Source organism: Vanessa tameamea, chromosome 13, assembly GCF_037043105.1.
Source record: "Vanessa tameamea isolate UH-Manoa-2023 chromosome 13, ilVanTame1 primary haplotype, whole genome shotgun sequence".
In the NCBI taxonomy this organism is placed as follows: Eukaryota; Metazoa; Arthropoda; class Insecta; order Lepidoptera; family Nymphalidae; genus Vanessa; species Vanessa tameamea.
Genome location: NC_087321.1, coordinates 11,650,800 through 11,675,963, shown reverse-complemented (window position 1 = coordinate 11,675,963; position 25,164 = coordinate 11,650,800). Strand labels below are relative to the sequence as shown.

The window sequence follows — 25,164 nt, the reverse complement described above, 5'->3', positions numbered from 1 at the left end:
GTCATCAATTTCTATTAATCAACTATTTAAATCCACATTAATTATTCGTCCAAAAATTCGTCTGTTCACACAAATTAACTCTTCGACTTTATAATCTTTGTATGTCTTTCGACTGAATAAGGAGCAAAGATAAACATATCTTAAATTTAAACATTACTTATGATTTTCGGGTAAAATCTTCGGCAACATTAATAAAGCCATTTTTCACGCATCCATAGTGAATAACACAGATTATATCGCGTCAAATCAATGTCAAAGTTGGTTATGTCTTTCCTGCTCTTGTGCTTGGAAATGTTTGAATAGTCTATAAGTATATTGATTAGGACATACCTAGCGGCTTCCTGTTCAGGTAGAACTCGAGAGTGCCTCGCCACAAGTCCACTCGCACACCCACGATGCTCCCGCGGCAGAAACCGGCGGACTCCTGGGCGACCATTGCATTGTGTCGCACGGCGCCCGTGTAGGATAACCCGTATGACTCTTCATCTCGACCGAGGAGAGATGTAAACTTGAATTGAGATTCCGCCGTGTCCACTTTATTAGTGCCCAGTCCTACCATCTGTGAATTATGTTTAATATTTATATACTTATCGAAATGACGATTATATATTCGGCCAAACAGCAATTATGTGTTCCGGTTTGACATCTGAGTCAGTGGAAGTATAGACACAGAACATAATATTTTGGTGCCACTTGATGGCGCATAGGCGATGCAAGGGATGGTTGATACCATCAGGAACATTTGACTAACTATTCAGAGGCAGTTCGCTAACTTAAAAACAATAAAATAAACTTAACATATTAATGAAATTAGTACCAAATATTTTAGATTTGAGAGAGTTAATTTTTTTGTTAATGTAATCATTAACAACACTCCGTTTTTTATACAAATGCGGTCATTGCGAATCTCACGATATCCGTTTTAATACAAACAGTTTAGTTTATAGCCCATATGACGGTCCGCCTACCCATAAAAAAAAAAAACAAGAACAAGAGTCAGAAAGTCATATGCGACGTCTTATCAGCGATAATTTAATTAATTGGGGTATTGTCCTATGATAACGAGACAATGTGAAAGCATAAAGACAACACATAGATAAAAGATTCGGATATAGTTGTCATTGAACTTAATTTAATAATACATTGTTATCAGTATCTTAAAAAAAGCTTTCATTTATCAAATAGTTTGATAAATAATTCTATTAACTCATATTTCTACTGTATTCGTGAATTAAATTCCTACTGGCAGCTTCACTTACATGTGAGAAGGAAAGGGGGTCAGTGTTAGGTACCCAATGTAAAGGACATTAGCCTAGTAGAGGAGACATGAAAGTTTAACAAACCAATGAACTTATAAATTAAATATAAATTACAAATTTGTAAAAAAATGCTTGGGCTCAATCTGTATTCAAATTTTTATATATGATCATTTTTATTTAAATTATTCTATATTGTTAAAGCGACATTACGTATATTAAAGCTTGTAATGGCTGGATATATCTTTGTATAATATTTTAAATAATTATATACAGATCTTATTTTTGCATGGATTTTAATAATTTTCACATAATATCGTAATCATTTAAATATATTGATGCAATTAATTTTTTTTTTCAATGGGGGAAACAATCCCATCTGCCTAAGTTAAGGTTTAAGCCAGGTTAATCTTTGAATTGACTTTCATTAAGGTTGTAAAACCCAGACTATAAATAATATCTCAGAAAATACAAGTAAATCTTTCTCTCTCTAAAATAAAACAAATTTGCTATGTAGCTCCTAAAAATTTAATAATTATTTTGTAAAATGTTTGTGTTAAAAAGTTCTGATTTATAAACTTTAATTCTATTTTATAAATGATATTTTAATGGAAAAAAAATCACAGAACTCATCCATGAAACACAAATATTGGATTCCAGCAGTGTCAACAATCCTTATCTATATTTCAAAATCACAATATTTTCAGAAAAATTGGTATAATTATTTTTTTTTAATTTATAATAGTGGTTTGCCTTTACATTCAGTTCAGAACTGTAATGTGATGAATCAAAATTGCTTTTAGAAGTCTATTTTGAATAAAGAATATTTTGATTTTGATTGATTGATATAGTAGAGAAAGTAAAAGTAATAAATACTTACAATATCTGTGCCATATGTGTCCGTAAGTATTTTCACTTCCCAGTAGTAGTGGTAGTTGTGCAGCAATGGTGTATCTCCTTTAGCAGCAGCTGTGCCCGAACTGTAGAAAGGGTGGAAGGTGACTTGCTTTCTGTCTTCGCTAATTACTACCCAACTAGAGCTACTGTCTGGAGTCGACCATCGCCATTCAGTCACTAAGAAATACGAAGAAAATATTAATAAGTTAAGTTTCAACCTTAAAATCTTTGAAAATATATATATATATATTGATTATATTAAATAACTCCAATCCAAGGCAGGAAAACACTCACCATCATTGTCTTCCCCGCAACTGCAGGCTCTTAACTGCTTCCAAAGAACCGGTGTTTTTTTGTTCCAGCATTTGCAGTAGGGTTTTGCCCTTCTTTCGTTAGCCCTAGACCGCGAGTTTGCTGGCGCGATCAACATAGTGACCGCGTGAATAATGAACTATAATATTAAAATCATAAACTTTTCCCACAACACTTCGAGAGAAAATGAATTTTGCAATTTAAATAAATGCAACGCACTACGGTTTTCCCGTAATAAAACCCACAGCAACATGAATATATCTGATGTAGACTTTGCCAGTCACCACGGAGAACTCTTTATAAATTTATTGTCGGGCAGATCGAATAAAATAACAGTAGTTTCAACTTTGCTATTTTAACATTCATATACAACCAACAACAAAGAACTGCGAATGGCAATTGGCAGTTGTAATGATATTTATATGACCTTAGCTTTCGTTCATAAATATTATCCAAGATTTAAAACTTTTTTGTGATATCTTAATAAAATAAATGTCAATTAAGTAAAATAAAGCAAAGCGCTTAAAATGATTTCGTACAGAAATAGTTTATTCTGAAATTAATTATTTTTTTTTATTATCATATTCAAATATCAATTTTTTAAACAAAAAAAAATCTTGTACATTTTAGTCAATTTCTAAACGTTTTAATTATCGAGAAAATTCCGGACATATCTATGCCCTCTTTATTCATTGTTTTAGAGTTGCCAGCATAAAAGTTTATCCCTAAGCGTAAAGATGAAATACCTCAAAAGTTTGGTGGTACTTTTAGATGTTTAAAAATCGAAAATATTTTATTTTACAAAATGATAAATCATTTTTTCTAATCATCCGATAGCATTGAGCTATTGGAAGACATATTTTTAGTTTACCAGACATTTGAGTTGAATAAATTATAATACTTTAAAATATAAATCTGGCAATGCTGAACAGCGCAAAATTCAAACTAAAAGTTTTAAATATTTTGCAGCTCCTTCGTTAATGTTAAATATTAATTACACTCAACTAATTTGTTGAAAATTAACATTAATGTAAATGCTTCCATTATAATTTAGATTTGTTCTGTTTAAATATAAATGTTATTGTTCAAAGGATCAAATTTGCCTTCTATGACACAAATGAAACGTAAAAACATACCGGGTTTATCAAAATGTTAATTATAATAACAATATAGTATATTAAGGTATTTCACATCTGTGAAGACTTCCATATGATTGCAAAATATTGATTTTCCAAGCATCATTTTCCAGGTACAAAGTTGGTAGTTCTGTTTGTTTTGCTTCACGAATTCGCGCGCACCCCGCCCAGAAATGGCTGTCAAGTGGCTCTCCGCTCTATTGATGAAATGAAGATTCTCTTAATATTTTAGTGAAATTTCTATATTGCAATAAAATGAATCTGTAATGTTTATTAAACATTGTATATTAATAGTGTTAAAATGTATATTAAATAAGTTAAAAGTTACTAGAATGTGGTATAATTTAAAAAAAAATTGAACAAAGACTAATGGGCTAACAGTAGCTTACCATCCTTAATTTAAGAGTTTAGATCAATTTAAATGTGTATTTACAGTGCTGTAGATATATTTTTAATCTAGTCAAGCATTAAAAGATGTAGAAATGATTTAATTAAAATAATAATATTATATTTTTACGCAAAAGAGGAGTTAAATTGCGCGTTGCTATTTTCCTAAATTCCGATGCATTTCTGGATCGACAAACGCAGCCAGTGCGCTTATAGCGGCCGCCACCGCGTACCGTCCTCATTATCAGCTGGTAAGATAAACAATAAAGTTTTCTATCCAAAATGTTTTTTTCACGATTCATTTGTATTTTGATATCGATTCAATAAAATATTTTATAGAAAAACAAGATTGTTCAATATTAAAAAATCAAAATTGCTTAGCTTTGTCGTAATATAAGCTCGCTCGTCGCTTTTGAAGTTTTTTTTTATGCCATTGATTGGCGGACGAGCATATGGGCCACCTGATGGTAAGTGGTCACCACCGCCCATAGACAAAGGCGCTGTAAGAAATATTAACCATTCCTTACATCACCTATGCGCCACCAACCTTGGGAACTAAGATGTTATGTCCCTTGTGCCTGTGATTACACTGGCTCACTCACCCTTCGAACCGGAACACAACAATACAGAGTACTGTTATTTGGCGGTAGAATATCTGATGAGTGGGTGGTACCTACCCAGACGGGCTCGCACAAAGCCCTACCATCAAGTAAGTAAGTTGAGATAGTTCCATGAACATGACCTCAATTTTCGAAAAACAATACCTGCCGTTTGTAATATTTATATAATTAATATATATATAAAATAAATAAATTATTAATTAATTATACTATATATTGAAAAATTCTTTAACATAAGTATGTATAAACAAACAGCTTATGTTGGTAGTTTAATTTTATGTACTAGAGATAGATTAATTTTAAATCCTAGAGAACTAAATTTAGGCAATGTATAATTCATAGACAAAATATTCGGGGTAAAAGAGGGTGTTTATTTTTTATTTTTTCTTTCAAAAACTTTTTTATCTCCGTAGTTAACATGGTGGTAGAATCACTTAAAAACTGAAAATGATGTAATGTATGTACGTAGGCGTGGGGAGGTCGCGCGGGCGCGTGTGCGCGGCGGCGGGCCGCAAGGGCATGGCGGCGCCCGTGCACCGCTTCGCTCCCGTCGACTGCGCGCCGCGCCGCCCCAGACCTCTGCGACACTATGGGTTCTATTATAATTTTACCGCGCGTTTAACATGAGACAGGAACAAATTGTCTGCTTGACAACAATACATTATGTCATTAGCAATTCGCAAAGCTGCATTCATCAGATACGATAATATTGTGTCACTGTTATTAAAATCTAAACGTATCATAAATTAGTTTACGATAATTATTTTCAGACCGCTCACATTAATATGTCCTTCATGTTTTCATTTAGTTATGTTTTATTAACTACCCGTTAACTTACAACGTAGGTTCCAGTTGGGAAAGTTTAAATTATCGGCTTTTTTCTACTATACTATGCATGTATTATACATATAAACATTCCTCTTGAATCACTTTATTTATTGATGACAACCGCATTAGAATCCGTTGCTTAGTTTACAAGATCTGATTTTAAAGACAGTGGGAAGCGGCGTGGTTCTATACTATTTAAAGAATTAAATTATAAACCAAAATTTTCGGTTACAAGGCCTCCACCGATGCCAGCTGTACACTCGAGCAGGCGTCAAAATGAAGAGTCAAGCCTGTATGTGGAAATTCCACCCGAACCACCTCAGCCGACTATCGCAAGTCTCGCAGCCGCCCGCAGCGTGACGCCGGACACGTTGCTGCGGACCGCAGCGCTGGGGCTCCACCACTCGCCTATGATGGCTCCTCATTTAAAGTTCGGGATGCTGGTTTCTTTTGCCTTGGCGACCCTGTTTCTCGCCGGAGCGAAATATTATTTCGATCGGCAGGTAATAACGTAGAGGGGACAAGATAATGTGTTTTTTATATTTTATGGAAATGGGACAGCTGATGGTAAGTGGTCACTGGTCACCTTCGCCAAAGATTTTCAACTTAATTTGTTACCGCGTTCTCAATTATGAAGCACAGACATGATATACTCGTAGTACATCCTTCCTATGTACAGTTTAAATCAACTAAAACGAATCCGTAGAGACTATTGACAGTGATTGACGTTCGACGGTAGAATAATTCAAATGTGCTCCATGCGATAGCACTTGGTTAACTGGTTGCTTATTTTGGTACTATCGAGGATATTTTCCTTTATACTTAAGTGGAGAGTCCGTGTGTATGAAGATTAATAATAAATCCAAATTTTATAAATAAAAGAGAAGTTTGTATCTTCGTTCCGAATAAATGTCCCAAAACACCTCGGTTTGTTTACTACATTCTTGAGGTGATAATATAATATATGCTACTGTTATTTGTCGGCAAATTATGAAATCCTAAAAGTATCGAATAGTCCGCTACGCTCGGCTGACGTGACTCAGTGTCTGGCGCGTTCGCAGCTGATGCGCGGCAACGGCAGCAGCGCGGAGAGCAGCGGCGAGGCGGGCGTGGTGTGCGCGGCCGTGGCGTGCGTGTGCGGCGTGGGCTGCGCGCTGTCGCTGTGCCGCGCGCGCAGCCCGCCGCCGCCGCCGCCGCCCGAGCGCGTGTCGTCCACCGCGCGCCGCCACCCGCGCACGCCCACGCGCGCGCCCGCGCCGCGGGAGGTAGGGGCTCGCTTCCGTAATCGCACAAGCCGAAAATGGAATATTTTGATAAAACGTATAGTAGGAGCTAAAGGAGTCTTTAAAAATAAATACGACAAGTCATAGGTGCTCGTAGTAACCTACTTAATTAAAGTATAAATTGATTCTATTGGGTATACCTAAGACACAATAATTTTATATAAGACTTAGTTCATGTATTTGTCCTAAATAAATGCATTGTTTTAATTAACTAGCTGTCGCCCGCAGCTTCGCTCGCATTCTAGGGATTGGTCGTCAGGTATAAAAAAGTGTATGTCCTCTCTGGAGTTCAAACTTGCTTCATTAAAAATTTCATAAAATTTTGGCAATATTTTGGCCGCGAAAGAGCAACAGACAGAGTTACTTGTGTTTTATAATATTAGTACTGATATTATTAACTTTCGTAAAAAACAAAATACAAGAAACAAGCATAAGCTAGTTACCTAAGTTAGATAAAGATGTTTTGTGACTTATCTAAGATCTTTGATTGTGTGCAACGTGACAGACTGACCAAGAAACTACAACACGATGACATTTAAGAAACCGCTTTCATTCTTATATTTCGTACTTAATTCATTAAATTCAGACGGTTGGGTTTGTTCAGATGTAGGTGAGTAATCTCCCGAGGTTCTGGTCTGAGTTGAATTGAGTCCCAGGGGGATCAACTCGGCCCACTTACATTAATTTACTTTCCTTATATCTTAGGCCGCATGACATTTCATTTATTACGATGTAAACTCTTTCTTAAGTCTATCATTTGGATATTCCGTTTTTATACCATAGTATATAGTCTCGATATGCAACATGGGGGTTTCGTAGTCAAAGAGAGTAAGTGTATATTTTAGTCACGTGTGTCATGATATTCTACTTAGAACAAAGCAGCCGTTATCAATATTTTGTCCTTCAGAAGAAACCAGATTACTGACTGCACGTAAAATTAAATATTTATTTATGAAATATAAACAACAAATTGAGAACATTCACCATTTTCTAAATTCACCCAGACGGCCCTGTCGGAGCCCGAGGACATCTCGCTGACGGTGCTGCCGCGCGCCGAACGCGAGGCGGCGGGCGAGGCGCGCGGCGCGGAGGCCCCGCCCCCCTACCACATCGCGGTGCTGCTGCCCGCTCGCGCGCCCTCGCCGCCGCCGCCGGCCTACTCCGCGCTAAGCTAGCCCACACCCTGCCCCGCGCCGGAGCTCATCATATAGTGGCCGGCGGTGGGCGCGATACCGACCTCCTTCGGAGTGTGTTCGTCTGCGAAGTAGCCCTCGTGTTGCTTGTGAAGTGATTGAAATGTTCTCAAATGTAAAGAAGTATGTTGAAAATTTAAGAAAAACTATTCGAGATGTTGTTGTACGATCGTTTTAATTTGCATCCGATATGGTTCTAGTGGAATGCAAATAATTTCACTCCGGTGCGTTAAAATATTTTTTATCGATCTCTAACATTCCACTTTATTTGGCTTGGAGTTAATTAAGGCTAAACTTAAGTAATTGTTAGACAAACGAACTAGACTATTATATATTTATGTGTGTTGTGTACGGACCAACATAATAAAATTTAATTGGTGTGCCATATTTATCTCTTAGATTAATAGTTAGATGAAAATAAAAAAATGTCGGCCTAATTTTAAATATCAGAACACATTATGCGATACACCCAATTTAAAAATTACACTAAAAGCATTCATTTTATTCTATACGCACAATTAAATAAATAAAATTAATTATATAATAAATACACAATTATTTAAACGAACTAATCACTAATTAGTTTATTAAAAATAATTTACAACAGCGAAGGGCCAAAGTTTTATCAAATACGATTAAATTCATTTGTTTTTATTTTGTTATTTAGTAATATTGTTATATAAAGTGAACTGATATGGAATTACGAATTTTAATATGAATGTAAAAAGATCATTACTAATAGTCCATTTCACTAGTAGTCGTGCGAGACGTTAAGAACATAATATAAAATTAAATTAATCACAATATCTATTGTGTGGCGATAATAGAATACGAAACAGCTTCGTCTTAATATGTATGTCTGAAATTTAAATGTAAATAATAAATATACAAAATACGATGTTCGAGGTTAATGGACTTAACGATTAAAATTTACGGATACGTTTACTCTTTAAATTATCAACTGTCATAGAAGTTGCCATGACAGCTAGTAATTTGTATAAATTTGAGTACGGCAAATGTCGTTTCAAATTTTAAGACGCTACAACGCATGTCGGGCATACGCTTGTCTATATTTTAATCATATCATATACATTGAACACTCGATGAAAGGTGTAATTGTCGTGTACGTTCGGTAGGTACATTATGCTACACATAAAACTTTTATATCATGGTACATATATTGGCTTACGCGGCACAAACCTGTAGTTCCAAATCGTCGTGAATTTTTCTGACATCATCAAGGCGTTAATTTATTACGTTCAGATAGACAGACTTTGTTTTTTTTAATGTGTAGTTAAAACGCGTAGTTTGGAATCACACAAATAACAATTATAGAAAGTTGTGGTATTTTTGGCGCTTATACTTTTGAAATGGACTACAGTCGTTTTTAAATGTCAAAATATATTAGAAAGACAAACAACGAAAGCAACAATGCAAATTCCCGTGGTAACTCCCGTTTTGTAGTAATTAACAATTTGTTAATACGAACAACAGTGATTAATAATGAGAGTGACATCGCTTCTCACACTACCGGAAATTTGTATTCGCTTCCGTTTCTTTACTATAATGTATCGCGCGTTCCATTTTTTATTTTATAATCTGTGCATATTTAAATATCATTCAAATATTATTCGTACATAATGTAAACAAAAGTTAGAACGATTAATAAATCATTAGAAAATATTGTTTTATCGTGAAATGGGAGAGTTATAAAGTACTGTTTAAATATAGGTATATTAGATTGAATTAACTAGTTTTTAATATATTCATACAGAAATTGTTATTTAGAAAAAATAACATTTAAAATCAAGTTTCAAACTTCATTGTTTACATCATGTACGAATTCAATTGCAAAAAAATACCCACACATTGGACTCACGGACTTCTTAAATTGTTGTATTGATAATTTATAATTATATCAATTTAAGTTTTTATAAATAAATAGTTTGGGCATAGACAAGAAAATCAAAACTTTCAGAGCTATCTTTATTTGCTAAAAATAATAAAATATCCATGACAATCAATTCATAAGTTATAGAATAATAATTTAAAAAAAACGAAGTTGCTCTGTATTTAAGAGCAACTTTTATTTTGTTCTACAATTTGTTTGTTTATTTTAATCTTTTGTCCAAGGTGTACTAATAAAAAATTAACTCATTAGAAATACACCCTTTATTTTATACTCATATACACGTATATATTTAGAATTTTCGAGTCAAACACAATTACATTCCTTTTGGGAATAGATTATCACTTCAATTTCAAGGCATTAATAAATTTTATAATGCACTTATATTTTGTTAATAAATTAATGTAGCATTATTTTGTAGTATTAAATAAAGACAAAAAAATCAATGGAATTAATATATCGTCCAGTGTTTAGTGTAGCAAAGTATTTTTTTACTTAAAATTAAATTTAATTTTAAATACATCTAAGGCCAAAATATCCTAATTTCGCTTCCCTTGGTGATTTAAAAACATAATGAGTTTTACAGTGTATAATAATTTGGTGACATCCCATCATTATCAGAGCCTTAGATTTAAGTTACTAAAATCGACTTTATTCTCTTTAGTATAAATATTGCTTTATTGCGACAACTTAGTGAAATTAAATAATTTACACTAAGTATATTTTTATCATAATGTTGCCCGCTAAAACTGTGTCATAAAAAAAAACTTAGTGGAGTCTGTGTTATAGATTATTGTAAACTAGACTAGTCATGTTAGTTAATATTTAATGTGATGTATTTATTTCGCGTTCGTTGTTGATGAACAATGTTATTTTTGTATGTACCTTTATAGAAGGGACTGCGTTCGTCTTTGTAACTGACGCTTCGAATAAAACATTGTAACTGTCTCTATCTTTTATTTATTTTGTTAATTAAATTCTTTAATAAACAACTGATTACAAATATTTACCAATGTTTTCATTTTTATTTCAAAGCAAAGAGTAACCAACATAACTACATAGACTAATACAATTTTTCATAAGTCGAGCGATGACGCAGGCAAATAAGCTATTTACCTGCGACATAACCACCGAATTAGCCATCTAATGAACAGCCTAGCCATTTTACTAAACGGCACCGTTCTGCCGGCTCCGTGATTGGTATTCGCCAATACATCTCCGTTCGTGGAATAGCCTATATTTTTTGTATTCATATTTCCTCGCGAGTTCGGCGGAGGAAACACCTCGGAATCACCTGCGAGTTTTGTATGAAATCTGGCAGAACAATCACCTGCACCAATAAGGGTCATGCTCGACATTTGTAGCGACAAGACTGCCTGCGCCATGTCTTTGTCGTGAAGTATTCTGTGAAAAACTTACAATTTTTTTTTAATTTAATTTTATAATCCTTAATTCAATACAACATAGTTTGTCATCTCAATAATTTCAGCAAAAAATATGGGATGGGGATAAATTAAGGAAGAACAGAAAAACTAAAATTAAGCTCACGTTTCCATGTATTTCAATCAATAACATTAAGTACATTAGTGATATTATAAAATAAATATATTTACTCTAACTAAACAATGCTAGTTATAATCATAAATGAATACCTAGGTAGTACGTTTATAGGAAATTCAAGACACAAATTTTAATCGAATTAAATTCAAATCGAATTTTATGCTTTAAAAAAGCCACAGAGTATAAAATGGAATGTGAATAAAGACCAATAGTAGCAAACATACCGACAAAATAAAATGCAATCCTGATATTATAATCTAAATTAAATAAAAATCATGTGACTAGGAGTCAAGTTCAATATTAGGAAGCCTTAAAAACCTTTTTATAAAATGAAATGAAATGCCTGTCATTTAATATTAATATTAAAAAATATATATGCCCATTATCACAATAACATTGGTTAAAAAGTGATTAATATTAGACTAACCATTTAAATCGGAAAATCAAATTGAAATTTGTAACACGGTAGAAATAAAGAAAGGGCTGTATGGTGGATTACTTTTGCCTTGTCTCTTGGAAAAATAATTGTTTCTCCAAAAATAAAGAGACATTGTAGAATTTTCATTTTGATATAATCTGATTGGATGATCACTTCGTAGAACAGAGTAAATAGTTTCCAGGTTTTTATTACTCTGTACATGGCCCTGCACTGTGTTACAATATTCAAAAGATTTTCATATTTAAAATTTGTGTTTCCCTTGAGGGGTCGACATTAACAATGAATAGATAGTTAAGATAATAAAATAATCAAAGAACAAGATTTTCATGTTTATATTACGTATTTTTCTGTTTCTATTAGATAAGTACAATTGTCAATAATTTTAAATATAGAACACAATTTTAAAAAAAAGTTATCAATTCGTTACATCATAAGTCATTAGAACAGGTACGAATCAATACTTAATGTATTCATATAATTTGGAATTAAAATTCAACGTTTAAATTTATAATCTCACTATTTTACATAAGATATTAGTATACATGAACAACATTTTTAAATAGCGATTGACTAAAGAAGACTTAAATATAAGATTAAAAAATTATTCGATAAAACTAATTTTATTCTTGGCATAGTTCTAACATAAATATAAATTGCGTCATGTTCGTCGATATTGTAAACTAGTTTATTGAGATTCCTAGTTTATAGCTGGCATTATTATTTACTATCTCTTTCTAATGTGTAAAACAAAAAAAGGATAAAGTATGTATCAGTACCAAATTATATTATACTCTGTCCACCGGGTTATTCGACTATTAACTCGGTACGGTAATCGATATTTAAGATCGATTATCGATTTATGTTGGAAGTAAATCGAGAATGATGTTTTTAAAATTTGTTAATTTAAATTTCAAAGCAGTCAATTATTTTCAAGAAGCATATTTGTAATATTATATTATTTACACGAAATATAATAAAATAATTTATACATTAACGAATACTATGAATCTGTTAACGAAATAAAACGATTTCTTTAGAATTATATTAAAATTAAAATAAGACGAAAAGCGGACCGAACGATCCGCTCCTGGCTATTTTTTTTTTGATATTGAATATACGTAAATAATCATAAATTGACAAAAAAATAAATTGCGCAGTTTCTTTCACCGGTTCTTCTTTCTCTTATCTATTCTGGGATTTGATTCGATTTGTACAACTTACATAATATCAAAGTAGCCTCTTAAAGATATATTATGATTTGTGATTAATAAATTATACTTTTAAGCAATTTAAATTACAGCCCAGAACAATAATCCAGGAATCGTACTTGTGTGTGGATAACAACTAATATTTATTTAATTTTTTTTTTAAATGAAGGTGGCAATACATTTAATTTAAATTTTGACACAATACAATGTCGATAACATTTATCACTCGACGACTTGCAGGCCGCCTCGCAGTGTTAGTGTGGGATATTTTTATCCTGACAATTTATTTTTTTGCAGAATGAAACCTTTTTATTGCCACACATTAAATAAATAATAATTATTTAAATTTCAAGCATATTATACATAAAGGGAAAGTTTAAAGTAATATTCTTAGAAATGTCTTGAAAAATAGACATTGCTGGCGTTCATATCTATCTTTTTTGGTAAAACGACTCGTACAAGACGTACGATCAAATTTAAAAGACCGAGTGTTCTTTAGAGGTTATGAATTCCAAAGTCAAGTTTTTACCTTAGCAGGAGATTCCAAACAATTAATTTTAAAAAGTTCTTCCACAAGTCAGCGCGTACGACTACAGGAAACAGTATAGGACACGACAAATTAATTTATAAATAATAAAATCTAGTCGAGGTAACATTTGCCTTCCAAAATAGATTAAAAATGACAAGCTATAAACTAGAAAGTTTTATAAAATAACACTACTAATAGCTGTGCTTAAATAATATGTAAGATTTTTGACTGAAGCGTGAAAAAACTAGAAGGACCAATAAATTACAGTAATATTTATATTTATCCGGTTTTAAATATGATTCTTATATAAGGTGTATTAACTAAACAATGCTGTCTTCTTCTTTCGGTTGACAAATCAATGAAGCAAGAAAGAGAGAAATCAATGAAATTTAAAAAACACCCGCTAAACAACCTTTATATACTCTATTCTAACGAAAAGAGGAGAAAAACCAATGAAACAACATTTTGACGCGATATCATTGGTCGAGGGCTTGAATAATCTATGATATTCACTATGGATTTGCGAAAAAATGGCGTTTTGAACGGCGACAAAACTGTTATCGGAATTTTGAATGTAGAATTAAAGTGGAAAGAAATAGTTAAGTGAAATAGTGTTGCGTTATGAATATATTAATCATAAACTCCCAGTAGTGCACAATACAGCGGAGTTATATGCGAATCGCAAGAAATACGCAAATCTAAGGTTTGTTTATCATTTTTCCGACTTCCATTGGAATAGGCTATACGTAAGTCTGTTAAAATTTAGGTTAATGAAATAAATAGATATTCGCAAATATAAAAGCAATTACCCACATTTATAATTGGCAGCGCCAACCGTGTGTATTGAAGTGCTATATACACTTATCTAGTAGTTGGTAGTTACATATGATCCGTTTATTAAATTGTACAAAATGTAAACAAACGTCATAAAAACTTCAATTTATATAGAATAGTGATGTTTAATATTTTGAGGTGAACAGTTATTGGGGCTAATTGGGATCGGGTAAGAACGCCTCGTATGATGTTCAGCTTGTATTACACTAGGCAGGGCCATATCTCATATCCGAACGGATATTTTGAATTAAATATCTATGTTGACATCCGATTTGACATGAGATTTGTTTAACTTTACATTATACGGTTTGTGAGAAAAAGATTAAACGAATGTGATATCGAAATAAACACATTCGCTTCATCTCTTTCTCACAGAAAGGTTTCCGTGAAGTTAAAGAGAGACAGGACGAATATTTCGCCACGTGTCGGAACGATATTCATATATTTTTTAGATATGGTTTTCTTATACATTTAAATTTAGCGCATAAGTTTTTTCATAATTATAATATTGTTTACATATTTTACATTATATCTGAATGACGAAGACTACATACAGGTGTTCCTAGTTACGTTCTATCTTCAGTAAATAACATATTCATAAATATATATTTTCCTCAAGTGCAATAAATAATTTGATCCAGCGATGTGATGTTTTAACAACATATTACATTAAATTATTCTATTCAAAATTACAAAATGTAACTATGTGTGTGTGCGGAGCTTACGATCATACTCGCTGGATCTCGAACAACTTCACGTCGGTGTCGTACCATATCGGCGGGTCCACGTTGCTGGAAACAGACACAAAATATTTATTAAATTGGACCGTGTTACTTGCTAAAATGTTTTAGTAATCAGTAATTTTAAGAGATTTAGAGTAGGTTGCGTACCGCAAATCGTTCGACCAAGCGTGTCCGAAATTTGTGCTATGTATAAACTTGACAAGCCTTATTTAGTCTGTGCCATAAATCGTGGTGACGTCATCGTAGGTAAATAACATGACACGCTCGGTTTCCATACTATCTAATAAACATGCGGTATCTAGTCTACGCTAAATCTGTTGTATTACTCATAAAAGTGATTATGATTAAAAAGGGAAAACCATTTTTATAGTGATTTTTATAGTAACTGTTACAACTTATGCATATATGTTTTTTTATAACATTGATTTTTTTAACTTTTACAAACTAATTTTTCGTTCTAATACGACGTAGCTCCACCAACGTTCTTCTGTCAAGTCCGGACTGACACTGAGTATTTTTCTAATTAGAATCTACATTACGAATCGGCGATAGCTTTACACCTGATACAATCCTGTGAAATGACGGTTCAAAGGTACGTTATAGTAAGTAGGCTATACTTGAATGAAGTATTCCGATTGGATAAATTGATTGATTGAGGCAAACCCGATAGCTTTTTATAGGCTCGTTCCGGATTCGAACCTAGGACCTTGGCAGCCTTGATCCAAAACATAATCGGTACGTGTACACATACCGTATGTATATAACGCCCCACATGTAGGTCCGGAACCAGGCGGCCGTGCCCGCGTTGGCCTGGTACTTGCGGATGAGGATGGGGTGCGGCACGGGCAACAGCCCCACCAGCGTGCCGTGCTGCAGGAAGCGCAGGATCTCCGACTCGTCCGTCAGACCCCTGGAGTGGACCGAAATTAATACCGACATTAATATTGTTCACTGCAATCTACTACCTCCTAAATAAAATACTTGATATGCTAAAAAAATATCAATTTAATGGAGCTGAAGTAGATGTTTTTATACAGCATTTTTTGTCTATAGGTAGACGCGGTTGGTTTATCTATGGATAGAGGTAATCAGTCAATGGAACATTTGTTTTTACCAGATAAAATATATTTTTTTTAACAGCAAGACAATTCATCTAATCCATTAACGTTTTCAAATATAACTTGCAACATAGTAATCGTTGCAGTTTAACGACGTGATTTACGTGTGGGCGGCGAGCACTCACTTGTCGATGCATATCTTCTCCACCTGCGGCACGAGCACCTGCAGCAGGCGCATGATGGTCTGCAGCGGCAGGCGGCCGCGCCAGCTCGACACCCACTCCCCGCTCGGCCGCCACTCCCCGTCCCCCGCGCCGCCCGCCTCCGCGCCCACGCGCAGCCCCTCCTTCTGTGAGATAACACTATTAAATCAAACTTAGTAAGCGGTCGTGTGCTTTAATATAGTGAATAGTTTCTATTAATGAAGTTTTAATTAAATTCAAATGAGAAATATTATTATCAAGGCATAAGAATTAATAGATTTTGACGATAACATTACATTTTAGATAAATGCAAACCTACTTGACAGAAGTCTCCCAAGATGGCCGACTCAATTATCACGAGCATAAATACATTTTAAAAATAAAAAAAAATACGTGTGCGTCTCGGGACGTCCGACAGAATTGATAACTTAAATTGTATAAAATAATGCTAGCGCTGTGGGTCAGAGTGAGAGAGGATGAATCTGCCTACCGCTGCCGTATGCGTACGGCGCCGTAACGCGTTACGTAACGAAGCGATCAACCCTCCCATTAGAAGTTAACATTTCAAAAAGAGCGGCATCACCCCCCACTCGCGGGGCGCACCTGCGCGACGCGCGCGCGCTCGGGGCTGCGGTCCTCGCCGTCGCCGTCGCGCCGCGGCAGCAGCTGCTCGCGCGCCGGCGGGTGCGCCGACTCGCGCTCCGTCATCGTCGCGATCGCTGGCGGGGATCGATTCAATTGTAAATAAATCATGCAGATCGAACGTTTCGAAATCAAATAAGTCTTTCATGGCATGTGTCGTTTAAGTCGTTCGACGTCTCATGGTCACCTGGCGTGTCGGGCAGCGTCGCATTGAGCGTGCCGGGCTCCGCGGGCTGCGCGGGTCGCGACCCCTCCATGGCGGCCTCCGCCACCGACTCCGCGCTGCGGGACCTGCGGGCGGGGTGCCATTAGCCACAGCGTATCCCGAGGGCCCGGGCGGCGGCGGGGCCTCACCTGGGCAGCGCGGCGGGCGGCGCTCGCGCGGCGGCCAGCGAGCGCGCGATGGCGGCGTGCTCGTGCGGCAGGTTGGCCAGCGCGTGGAACACGCCGCGCTTGCGGATGATCGTGTACACCAGGTTGGAGTTCCCTGCGGGCACACGCGCTATTGGCACTCCCCGTGCGGGCTCGGCTCGGCCGCGCCTCGCGGTCGGCTCCCTTACCGTCGAACTGATACTGAATCATGTTGTTGAACATCTCGAGGAGGAAGAACACGAGGTGATGGTGGTGGGGTCTCGAGAAGAGGAACCACGGCGTGCTGAACGCCTCGAGCAGGTGCAGCAGCTTCGTCGACGACACCATCGAGAGAGTCTTCAGGTACGGTGATACTGAAATTATGTTTTAAATTTCCAAATCATTATATTGTAATTCACAAAATCTGTGCGTTTTATATACAAAAAAAAATATATATTTAAAGTATTACCATTGACGAGGATCGTGAGCAGACAATCGAATAGTGGCTGCAGTCTCTGGTGCCCAGTGGTGATGATCTTGTGGAAGACGACGACCAGCAGGTCCGCATGAGTGCCGGTGAACACCGGAATGTCCATGGGCACAGTGGCGGTGTACGGCTTGTTGAGACGAACGCCGAAGTTCCTCTCGCCGGACAGGAGCAGCAAGATGAACACGCCGATGTGCATCAGGCCCACGCGAGCTGAGACATGTTCTTTCATATTACAAAACTTATCTAAAGTTATTAATTTCATAATATTATTTTATCCAAAAAAGAAAGCTTTGAACGGGTCTGAAAACATTGTACGAGTCATTGTTACATTAAGAGCTGAACATTAAATCATCGAATAACTAACCAGCGAATTAACTTATCTGACGGATAAAAGGACAAAAAAAGTTTCGATTTTTTCAATGACCATCAAGCGAATAGTTATCAGTAAAAACAGTTTAAGTCATTTTAACATAAGACAAAATATATGGATCTTTTGCTGTACGGTGGATATATTATATAAATAGTTCGGTTCGGTAAATATATACCATTTTATACGACATTTACATAAGTATAACTGATGAGTCAATCGATCCGTCAATCAATATCTCCCCAGATTTAGTATTGAAAGAATTTAGGCTATATAATTTAATAAACTTTTAAGTACTCGTTACATATAGGGGCCAATATAATTTATTACGTAAGACGATTTAGGGGGGAAGGTGGGTCGGTCGGTGGGGTGGGAAGAAGTTTCGATAGTTACTACGTAAGATCAAAAAAATTAAAATTATTTGAAAAAACGCGGCAAGGTTTGCTGTGGTTCGCACGGATGCCTTTAGAACCTTTGAAATTACAGATAAACACATTTCAAAAAGTTGTTAATTTGAAAAATAAACAGTAAAATTAACCAAACGTGTATTCATTTTCTCGTTTAGATTCTTACGGAATATTATTAAACAGGGAGGGAGGGGGTCGGCCAGTTCTTATTTTTTCTTATATTAGGGAGAGAGGGGTCAAAAACTAGCGAAAATAGTCTAACGTAATAAACGAATGGTCCCATACTGCGGTATACTCACACTGGTCAGCGCGCGAATCGTTCAGGTGATACAATATCGGTACCAGAACTTCGAGAACGTCACTACTTTTCAAGACGTAGTACATGAATTTCTAAAAACAAATAACATAGTTAGGTTGGCGTTTTGATTTATCCAAGACATCCGAGATATTTTTAAATTCAAATTAAATTCTGTTAAAACTATTAATTCTGACAAATTTACAAGATTCAATTGGAAGATGTCGATCCCCAAAATATGTCGGGCAATTATCGAACTCAAACTCAAATTCCTTTATATTATATTTATATTATATATAGAAGCATTACACTAACTTATTAATAGTCAAATAAACGGTTCAGAAGATTTGAGTAGAACCGGCGAAAGAAACTCAGCGGATCTTTTTTTTGTCAATTTTATTTTTTACATATATTGAATATGAATAGAAACAGCCAGGAGGCGATCGTTTCATTCCCAAAGTGTACTATCTACTAATTGTACAATAACCTTTTGCACACAAACGTTCTTTAAAAAATTTTTGAAATTTGGCAACAGAGGCATTTCGAACGCTTTCTGGGATCCTGTTGTAGAACCGCATACGATCGACACAAATAACCTTAACTTATGTGAGTAATCAAAATTGCCACGTGCCGACGTCAATATTAAAGTTACTTAATCCCTGTGGCACAACTAAAAGCCATTAAACTAAGAATTGGAAGTTACTTAAACGGGTGTGACACTCCGTTAATCTCCAACGACTTGTTACTAATAAAAGTCTTCGGTTTGGCATTTACAGGATTCTGTAAGTATGTTAATGGATCATATGATTATTAAACTTTCTCAGAAATCAAAAGTCGAAAAACAGAACCAGTTTTCCTAGCATCATAATCACTTAACAATATGTTAATACGAGTTAACGTGAGTAAGCTGAATTCGAAAAAGTCTCTGAGCGTCGTGAAATTTCATATACCTTATTGTAGTCACACATCTTCCAGAACAAGACGAGTAGCTCCTGATGTAAGGCCACCTTCTTACTTGAATTGGGGAGGTAGGTCTGCTGAAGAGGATTATTGAGGAGTCGTGTCACTCCTCGTAGGGCGAACTGAAAGTCTTCGTCTCGGTGGATACGGGATAGGTAGTTGATGAAGAGGTTATCAGGAAGCCGCTAGAGCAATTGAAGACGATATATACCCACTTGAAGTTATATTACTATGCAGGAATAAAATGGTTAACATTTGCCCAGTTTTTTTAGAACAGTGCATATGGTTTATTATTAAACAGTAGGTAACAGGGTGGCACTTGGTCAGCACTGCAAATAAATTGGCAGTGATGATCGTCAATACGCTATCAACCTTAGGAGCTACGATATTCAGTCCCCTGTGTTGTTACACCGGCACTGAGCACGTCTATTTCGATCTTCAAAAAACGGTCTAATAAAAAAAAACAATGTTTTCCTAAAACTTCAGCAATAATTCAGGTCGAATTTCGACCTCTGGGTAAATTCTACTTATTTCAATTTTTTTTTTATGGTATCGGTTGGCGGACGAATAAATGGGCCACCTGATGGTAAGTGGTCACCACATATGCCCATAGACAATGGCGCTGTAAGAAATATTAACCATTCCTTACATCACCAATGCGCCACCAACCTTGGGAACTAAGATGTTATGTCCCTTGTGCCTATAGTTACACTGGCTCACTCACCCTTCAAACTGGAATACAACAATACTGATGACTGCTGTTTGGTGGTAGAATATCTGATGAGTGTGCGGTACCTACCCAGACAGACTTGCACAAAGTAAGGTACAAATGGTTTAATAAAAGTAGATTTTAAAATACCTCATCAGAATCCTCGTTGACGACATTACTTGTGTCATGGTCCAAAGTCACGATCAAAACTTGGAGCGCTACCTGCAAGGGACACGATGGAACAATAGCAAATTTTAATAAAATTTCCATGTGTCCGTCTCAAAGTGAGTCTAAATTGAAGTTTAAAAATCTTCAAAGCAACTATTACTTGGTAGCATGTCTGAGGAAATTTTCGAAAAAATTCAACAAAAGTCGATTGAGATTAGCATTTTTTTTTTTCTACATATTTGAGTAAAAACATTTTAGGCATACAAATGGGTAATTATAGTTTTTAATAAAATGTAAACAACGTAATAATGACAAAAACGTCGTTCTTCCTTCGTCAATATCGCCAAGTTTTAGATTTTATTATTTCATCAGGCACACAAATTTAGCTGTAAGCTAAACTAAATAGCTTAATTCAAATTAAACATCTCGTGATTTACCTCAACTAAAGGCTCCAAGGTGTCAGCGAACAGCAAATGATTGTACGGAAGGCCGAGCCCCACCGGGTCGTACGAGCACACCGTGTTCAGCAAAGAAGTGAACAGAGGCAACGCGTGACGGTTTTCGGGACTTGTTAAATATCTGTTTAAAAACAACACTCCGTGACAATTCTGATGCTTTTGAGTAAAACAATAGTTCTTCTTGTCGTCAAGGTTAACCCTTTGCGAGTTCTGTCATTTACAATAACCGTATTTTTACACAGCGCTTTTTGTACGCGTCTTTAGCTAATAAGCAGGGCCGAATTTAGGGGGAGGTTCTAGAGAGAGATCTAGAGAGTTTTGTAAAACAAAAAGCATTACGATTCCGACGAGTAAATACATCTAATATATGTCAATATAGTAAAATACGAGTGCCACTCTTGTGTTTTACTGTATCTCATTGTTCGTTAAAATAATTATTTCGCAATCAATTACTGAAATACCTCACTAAAAAAATTCAATTTATTTGGAAAATAAGTAGGAGCCCCGGGGTCCTCCGAATTCTAAATCTCTCTACTGTGAATTTTGATTTTCCCTCGAACTATCCGGTATCCGGTATCCGGTACTGACGCGATCCACTTGTTGTGGTGCGAGGCGGCCTGCGCGGCGGGCTTGTACACGGTCTCGCCGCAGCACGTGAGCAGCAGGCGCAGCAGCTCGGCGCGCGCCGCCTCGTGCTGCGCGCTGCGCGGCGGGCTGCGCGCGAAGCCCACGCCGCCCGCCCAGATGTACTCGCAGCTGTCCAGCGACGACAGCTCCTCCGCGCGCTCCTAGGGGGGGGGACCCGTTAGCGAGCGATGCGGACATCCACGTGCAATACTCTATTCTTGATTAAAATCTTACGGAAATTCCATATTCTAGGAAACTAATGATCCTTTATTTTTCATCAAGTTTAAGAATTATGCAAGTCGGTCTAGTGTGATAAAAAATATTCAGAGATTCTGGATTAGCCCTTATTTATTTCTGTTTGAAATATATGAGGTATATTTTTTGCACGCATGAATATACGTTAAATGAGTCATATTCAGAAATAATGAAGATGAACAATGACGAAAGAACTCACAGGCCCCGATCTTTTCGTGCTCACGACTGTGAAATCTGGACAAAAGAGGAGATCCTGTAAATAAAATTACACGATGAAATTTCGTTATATTTACCTTCAACTGTAATCAGAGATGTTCTATCAAACTGTACCTGTACTCGGAAATATCAGAAAAAAAATCTTACACAGATAGCATTGATGAGCGATTGTGCTAGTGGTACGGAATCGTTCTCAGAAGCAGCCGGCAACGACGACCAGAAGAAGCTGTGCCATTCGGGTTCCTCAAGCATATAAGGCAGGACACGCGTCAGCAATCTCGAACAGTTTAAAGCTACAAGAAAATATTAGATATCATCAATTTAAGAATATGTTATTTTTTTTTCTATGTCTATTATCTATTTTGATTCCTCAATTTACTCATTTATTCGTTTTCTTTTTGGTCTTAAACTAAATTATAAAAAGATAAGTTATTAATAACTTTTTTAACAAAATAGGACCAGTGTGTGAACCCCGAAGCACACCTGAGTTGGTCTTATTGATTGAGTTTGGTAGATGGCTACTAGCATCTTTAACGCCTATGCAATAAAATACATCATGCATACAGCATAGTACTTCTAGTAATTTACACAGACTTGATTAACACCTAATTCTAGTTATTAAGTCTAGTACAAGATATATAGAGTAGGGTCAAGATAGATACACCAAACATAGACTAATGAAAATATAGGGAAAGACATAATTTTTAACATACAAATATATTTTTCTATATTCAAATCTACATTTTTTAATTCAAAGTGATTATTGTTGTAAAATTATCCTCGAGGTAGTTAAGCCAATAAAAAAAATAGGTTTGGTGTGAATATTAGATAAAAGGTTATTATATATAGGTAATATGAAAGGATACTACAATATTCTGAAAATACACTGACTTATTATTAGAAGTTTCTTAAATGTTTATTTAAGATGTTTTAATTAAATATTTTTCAAATAAATATGATATTGTTATGGTATTATGTCATTTATGATGAATTACAGTTGCTATATCTATGACTCAGTATAAAGATATATATACTACACCTCAAAGAAATTAATTATATAGAATATGCAATGGGTAAATTTGTAATTATAACAATTCTAGACTATAGCTCTGTCAAACTTAATTTTAAGGAAAATAATACCTCAATTAGCTCAGTTGAATAAAATCTTTGGTTATAAAAATATATTCTGTGCACGTTATAAAGACTACTAACTAATCTTGATACTGCTCGAGTATATTTAGCTAAATTTTAAAGGTTAATATCGACACCTACAATTTATACTACGCTAACTCAAATTTTAGTGAAAATCATTTTTTTGTGCCAAGTTGCTTAAAATATGTTATTTTATATGTATTAATAAAATTGTGATGAAATATACAAAATTAACAAAGTTACAAATTTATACAACGCTAACTAAAGGCAATATTTGAAATCAATCTATTTATATTACGCTAACAATTATTAGCAGAGTGTGCGCACACTTTCGAGTTAGCGTAGTATAAAGTTTTGGTGTCGATATGGTAATATATATAACATGATGTTTGAGCTATTTATAATATTAGATTTAGATATTCAGGGAATTTATGCCAAAATAGTCTCTTTACGTCCAGCACTACTCCCCAATATAATCAATTATGTTCAAAGAAACAAGATCTAGACAATATGTTACCATTTAACACCTATGTCTCTGACTAATAAGTCACTACACCCTTTCATTTAGATAATATTACATTTATCAATAAACAAATTTAAAGCTCATCTTATAAAAATATTTATGACTAAGGCATATTAATAGTATAAGATTATATTGATGTTAATAATGCTTAAAGTATTTCTCCTTGAATAATGTGTACTTTTAATTTAATTTTCGCATAAGATTTAATTCATAAGGTACAATTTACAAACATATGCTGAACAAAACTGACTTAAAACTGAAATGCATCAAATATTCAAGGGCATACCTGTTTGTTGTTCACGCTGAGTCCTACAGCTACTATCAACAATTTTCACCAACTTCTCAACAGCCTTGTATACAAGTGTTGCTAAATTATTTGGTGATTCTTCGCGTAATGCACGTATCTCCGCCCCAGGTACCAAAGCAAACACATCTTGTACATTTGTTACCGTCTCTGACCAGAATTGATCCCAAAAACTTTCATCAGAAGCGTCGATAGGCTAAAATTTATAATTTTAATCAATAAACTTCGAAACAACATAACTTGTGTATGACGTTATTTTATAAATTACCTGAGATTTTGATGTAAGCTGAACAACAGCTTTCCTAAAATTTAATTTCGTATCCGCGTTACCCATTTCTTTTATTAATTTATTTATAAAACAATAAAATCATTTCCAACATACGTCTGCACAAAACAATATTAAAATGCCATTTATGATTTGACAAGTTGGAACTTGACAATTTAGTTGTAACTTTTATTCTACATACACTACATACTACATAGCATATCCATGATAAATTTGAATAGATTAATTATAGAGTAACCAATAATTTTATGAAAACATATTGCCTTAATAGTGATCAATCACAGCAGGTATATCAGTATTATTTATTTTTTATAAATAAAAGTATGCGTTATCATACAAACCACCTTTATTAAATGCATGAACTATATAATTGTCAATGCAATATAATTATCATAACAAATACTTTATTGCATTTAAAGATTTTAAAGTAAAGTAACAGCCTATTTATGTCACACTGCTAAGCTAAGATCTCCTCTCTCTTTGAGGTGATGGTTTACAGAATATCAGTTATTTAAAGAAATTTAAAGTATTTTTATATCAATACATATTTGGTATAATA

The 25,164-nt window shown here is 35.0% G+C and overlaps 3 protein-coding genes across 6 annotated transcripts in view; 1 reads left to right on the top strand and 2 right to left on the bottom strand.

Moving 5' to 3' along the window:
- The window catches only part of LOC113394905 (SPRY domain-containing SOCS box protein 3-like), a 48,339-nt gene that overhangs the window by 6,000 nt on the left and 17,175 nt on the right, over window positions 1-25,164 (bottom strand). For 2 of the 4 annotated variants that reach the window (XM_064216745.1, XM_064216744.1), the window contains exons 2-4: window positions 2,448-2,815; window positions 2,137-2,330; window positions 331-559 (exon numbers count right to left, since the gene is read on the bottom strand). In XM_064216745.1, coding sequence (XP_064072815.1) covers window positions 331-559; window positions 2,137-2,330; window positions 2,448-2,583 — 559 coding nt within the window. In that variant the 5' untranslated portion in view covers window positions 2,584-2,815. Of the gene's footprint in view, window positions 1-330; window positions 560-2,136; window positions 2,331-2,447; window positions 2,869-25,164 lie in introns of those variants that run through there. The other 2 variants (XM_026632366.2, XM_026632367.2) reach the window with 1 other exon arrangement.
- Window positions 3,721-8,349, top strand: LOC113394912 (uncharacterized). The gene is made up of 5 exons (XM_026632380.2): window positions 3,721-4,239; window positions 5,078-5,201; window positions 5,672-5,939; window positions 6,498-6,701; window positions 7,724-8,349. Exons 1-5 carry the CDS (start codon window positions 4,164-4,166, stop codon window positions 7,892-7,894), a joined length of 843 nt encoding a protein of 280 aa, XP_026488165.2. The 5' UTR covers window positions 3,721-4,163; the 3' UTR covers window positions 7,895-8,349.
- On the bottom strand, window positions 14,906-24,736 carry LOC113394909 (protein HID1). The gene is made up of 17 exons (XM_064216757.1): window positions 24,588-24,736; window positions 24,302-24,515; window positions 22,488-22,633; window positions 22,324-22,377; window positions 21,831-22,030; window positions 21,222-21,363; window positions 20,767-20,838; window positions 19,898-20,092; window positions 18,952-19,042; window positions 17,858-18,088; window positions 17,598-17,762; window positions 17,392-17,524; window positions 17,225-17,328; window positions 16,999-17,114; window positions 16,378-16,541; window positions 15,886-16,044; window positions 14,906-15,182 (listed from the first exon to the last, which is right to left on the bottom strand). The coding sequence occupies exons 1-17, from the start codon at window positions 24,651-24,653 to the stop codon at window positions 15,119-15,121; spliced, it is 2,316 nt and encodes a 771-aa protein (XP_064072827.1). The 5' UTR covers window positions 24,654-24,736; the 3' UTR covers window positions 14,906-15,118.

What these genes read in the sequence shown, in the direction of transcription:
- LOC113394909 (XM_064216757.1), bottom strand. Translation starts at nt 24,653, where the DNA reads ATGGGTAACGCGGATACGAAATTAAATTTTAGGAAAGCTGTTGTTCAG. An exon ending in GCACGAAAAGATCGGGGCCT is followed by an intron (nt 22,031 to 22,323) that starts GTGAGTTCTTTC and finishes CCCCCCCCCTAG; the next exon opens with GAGCGCGCGGAGGAGCTGTC. An exon ending in TGGGGCGTTATATACATACG is followed by an intron (nt 15,183 to 15,885) that starts GTATGTGTACAC and finishes GTCTGTTTCCAG; the next exon opens with CAACGTGGACCCGCCGATAT.
- LOC113394912 (XM_026632380.2), top strand. Translation starts at nt 4,164, where the DNA reads ATGCATTTCTGGATCGACAAACGCAGCCAGTGCGCTTATAGCGGCCGC. An exon ending in ACCGTCCTCATTATCAGCTG is followed by an intron (nt 4,240 to 5,077) that starts GTAAGATAAACA and finishes GTATGTACGTAG; the next exon opens with GCGTGGGGAGGTCGCGCGGG. An exon ending in GCGCGCCCGCGCCGCGGGAG is followed by an intron (nt 6,702 to 7,723) that starts GTAGGGGCTCGC and finishes AAATTCACCCAG; the next exon opens with ACGGCCCTGTCGGAGCCCGA.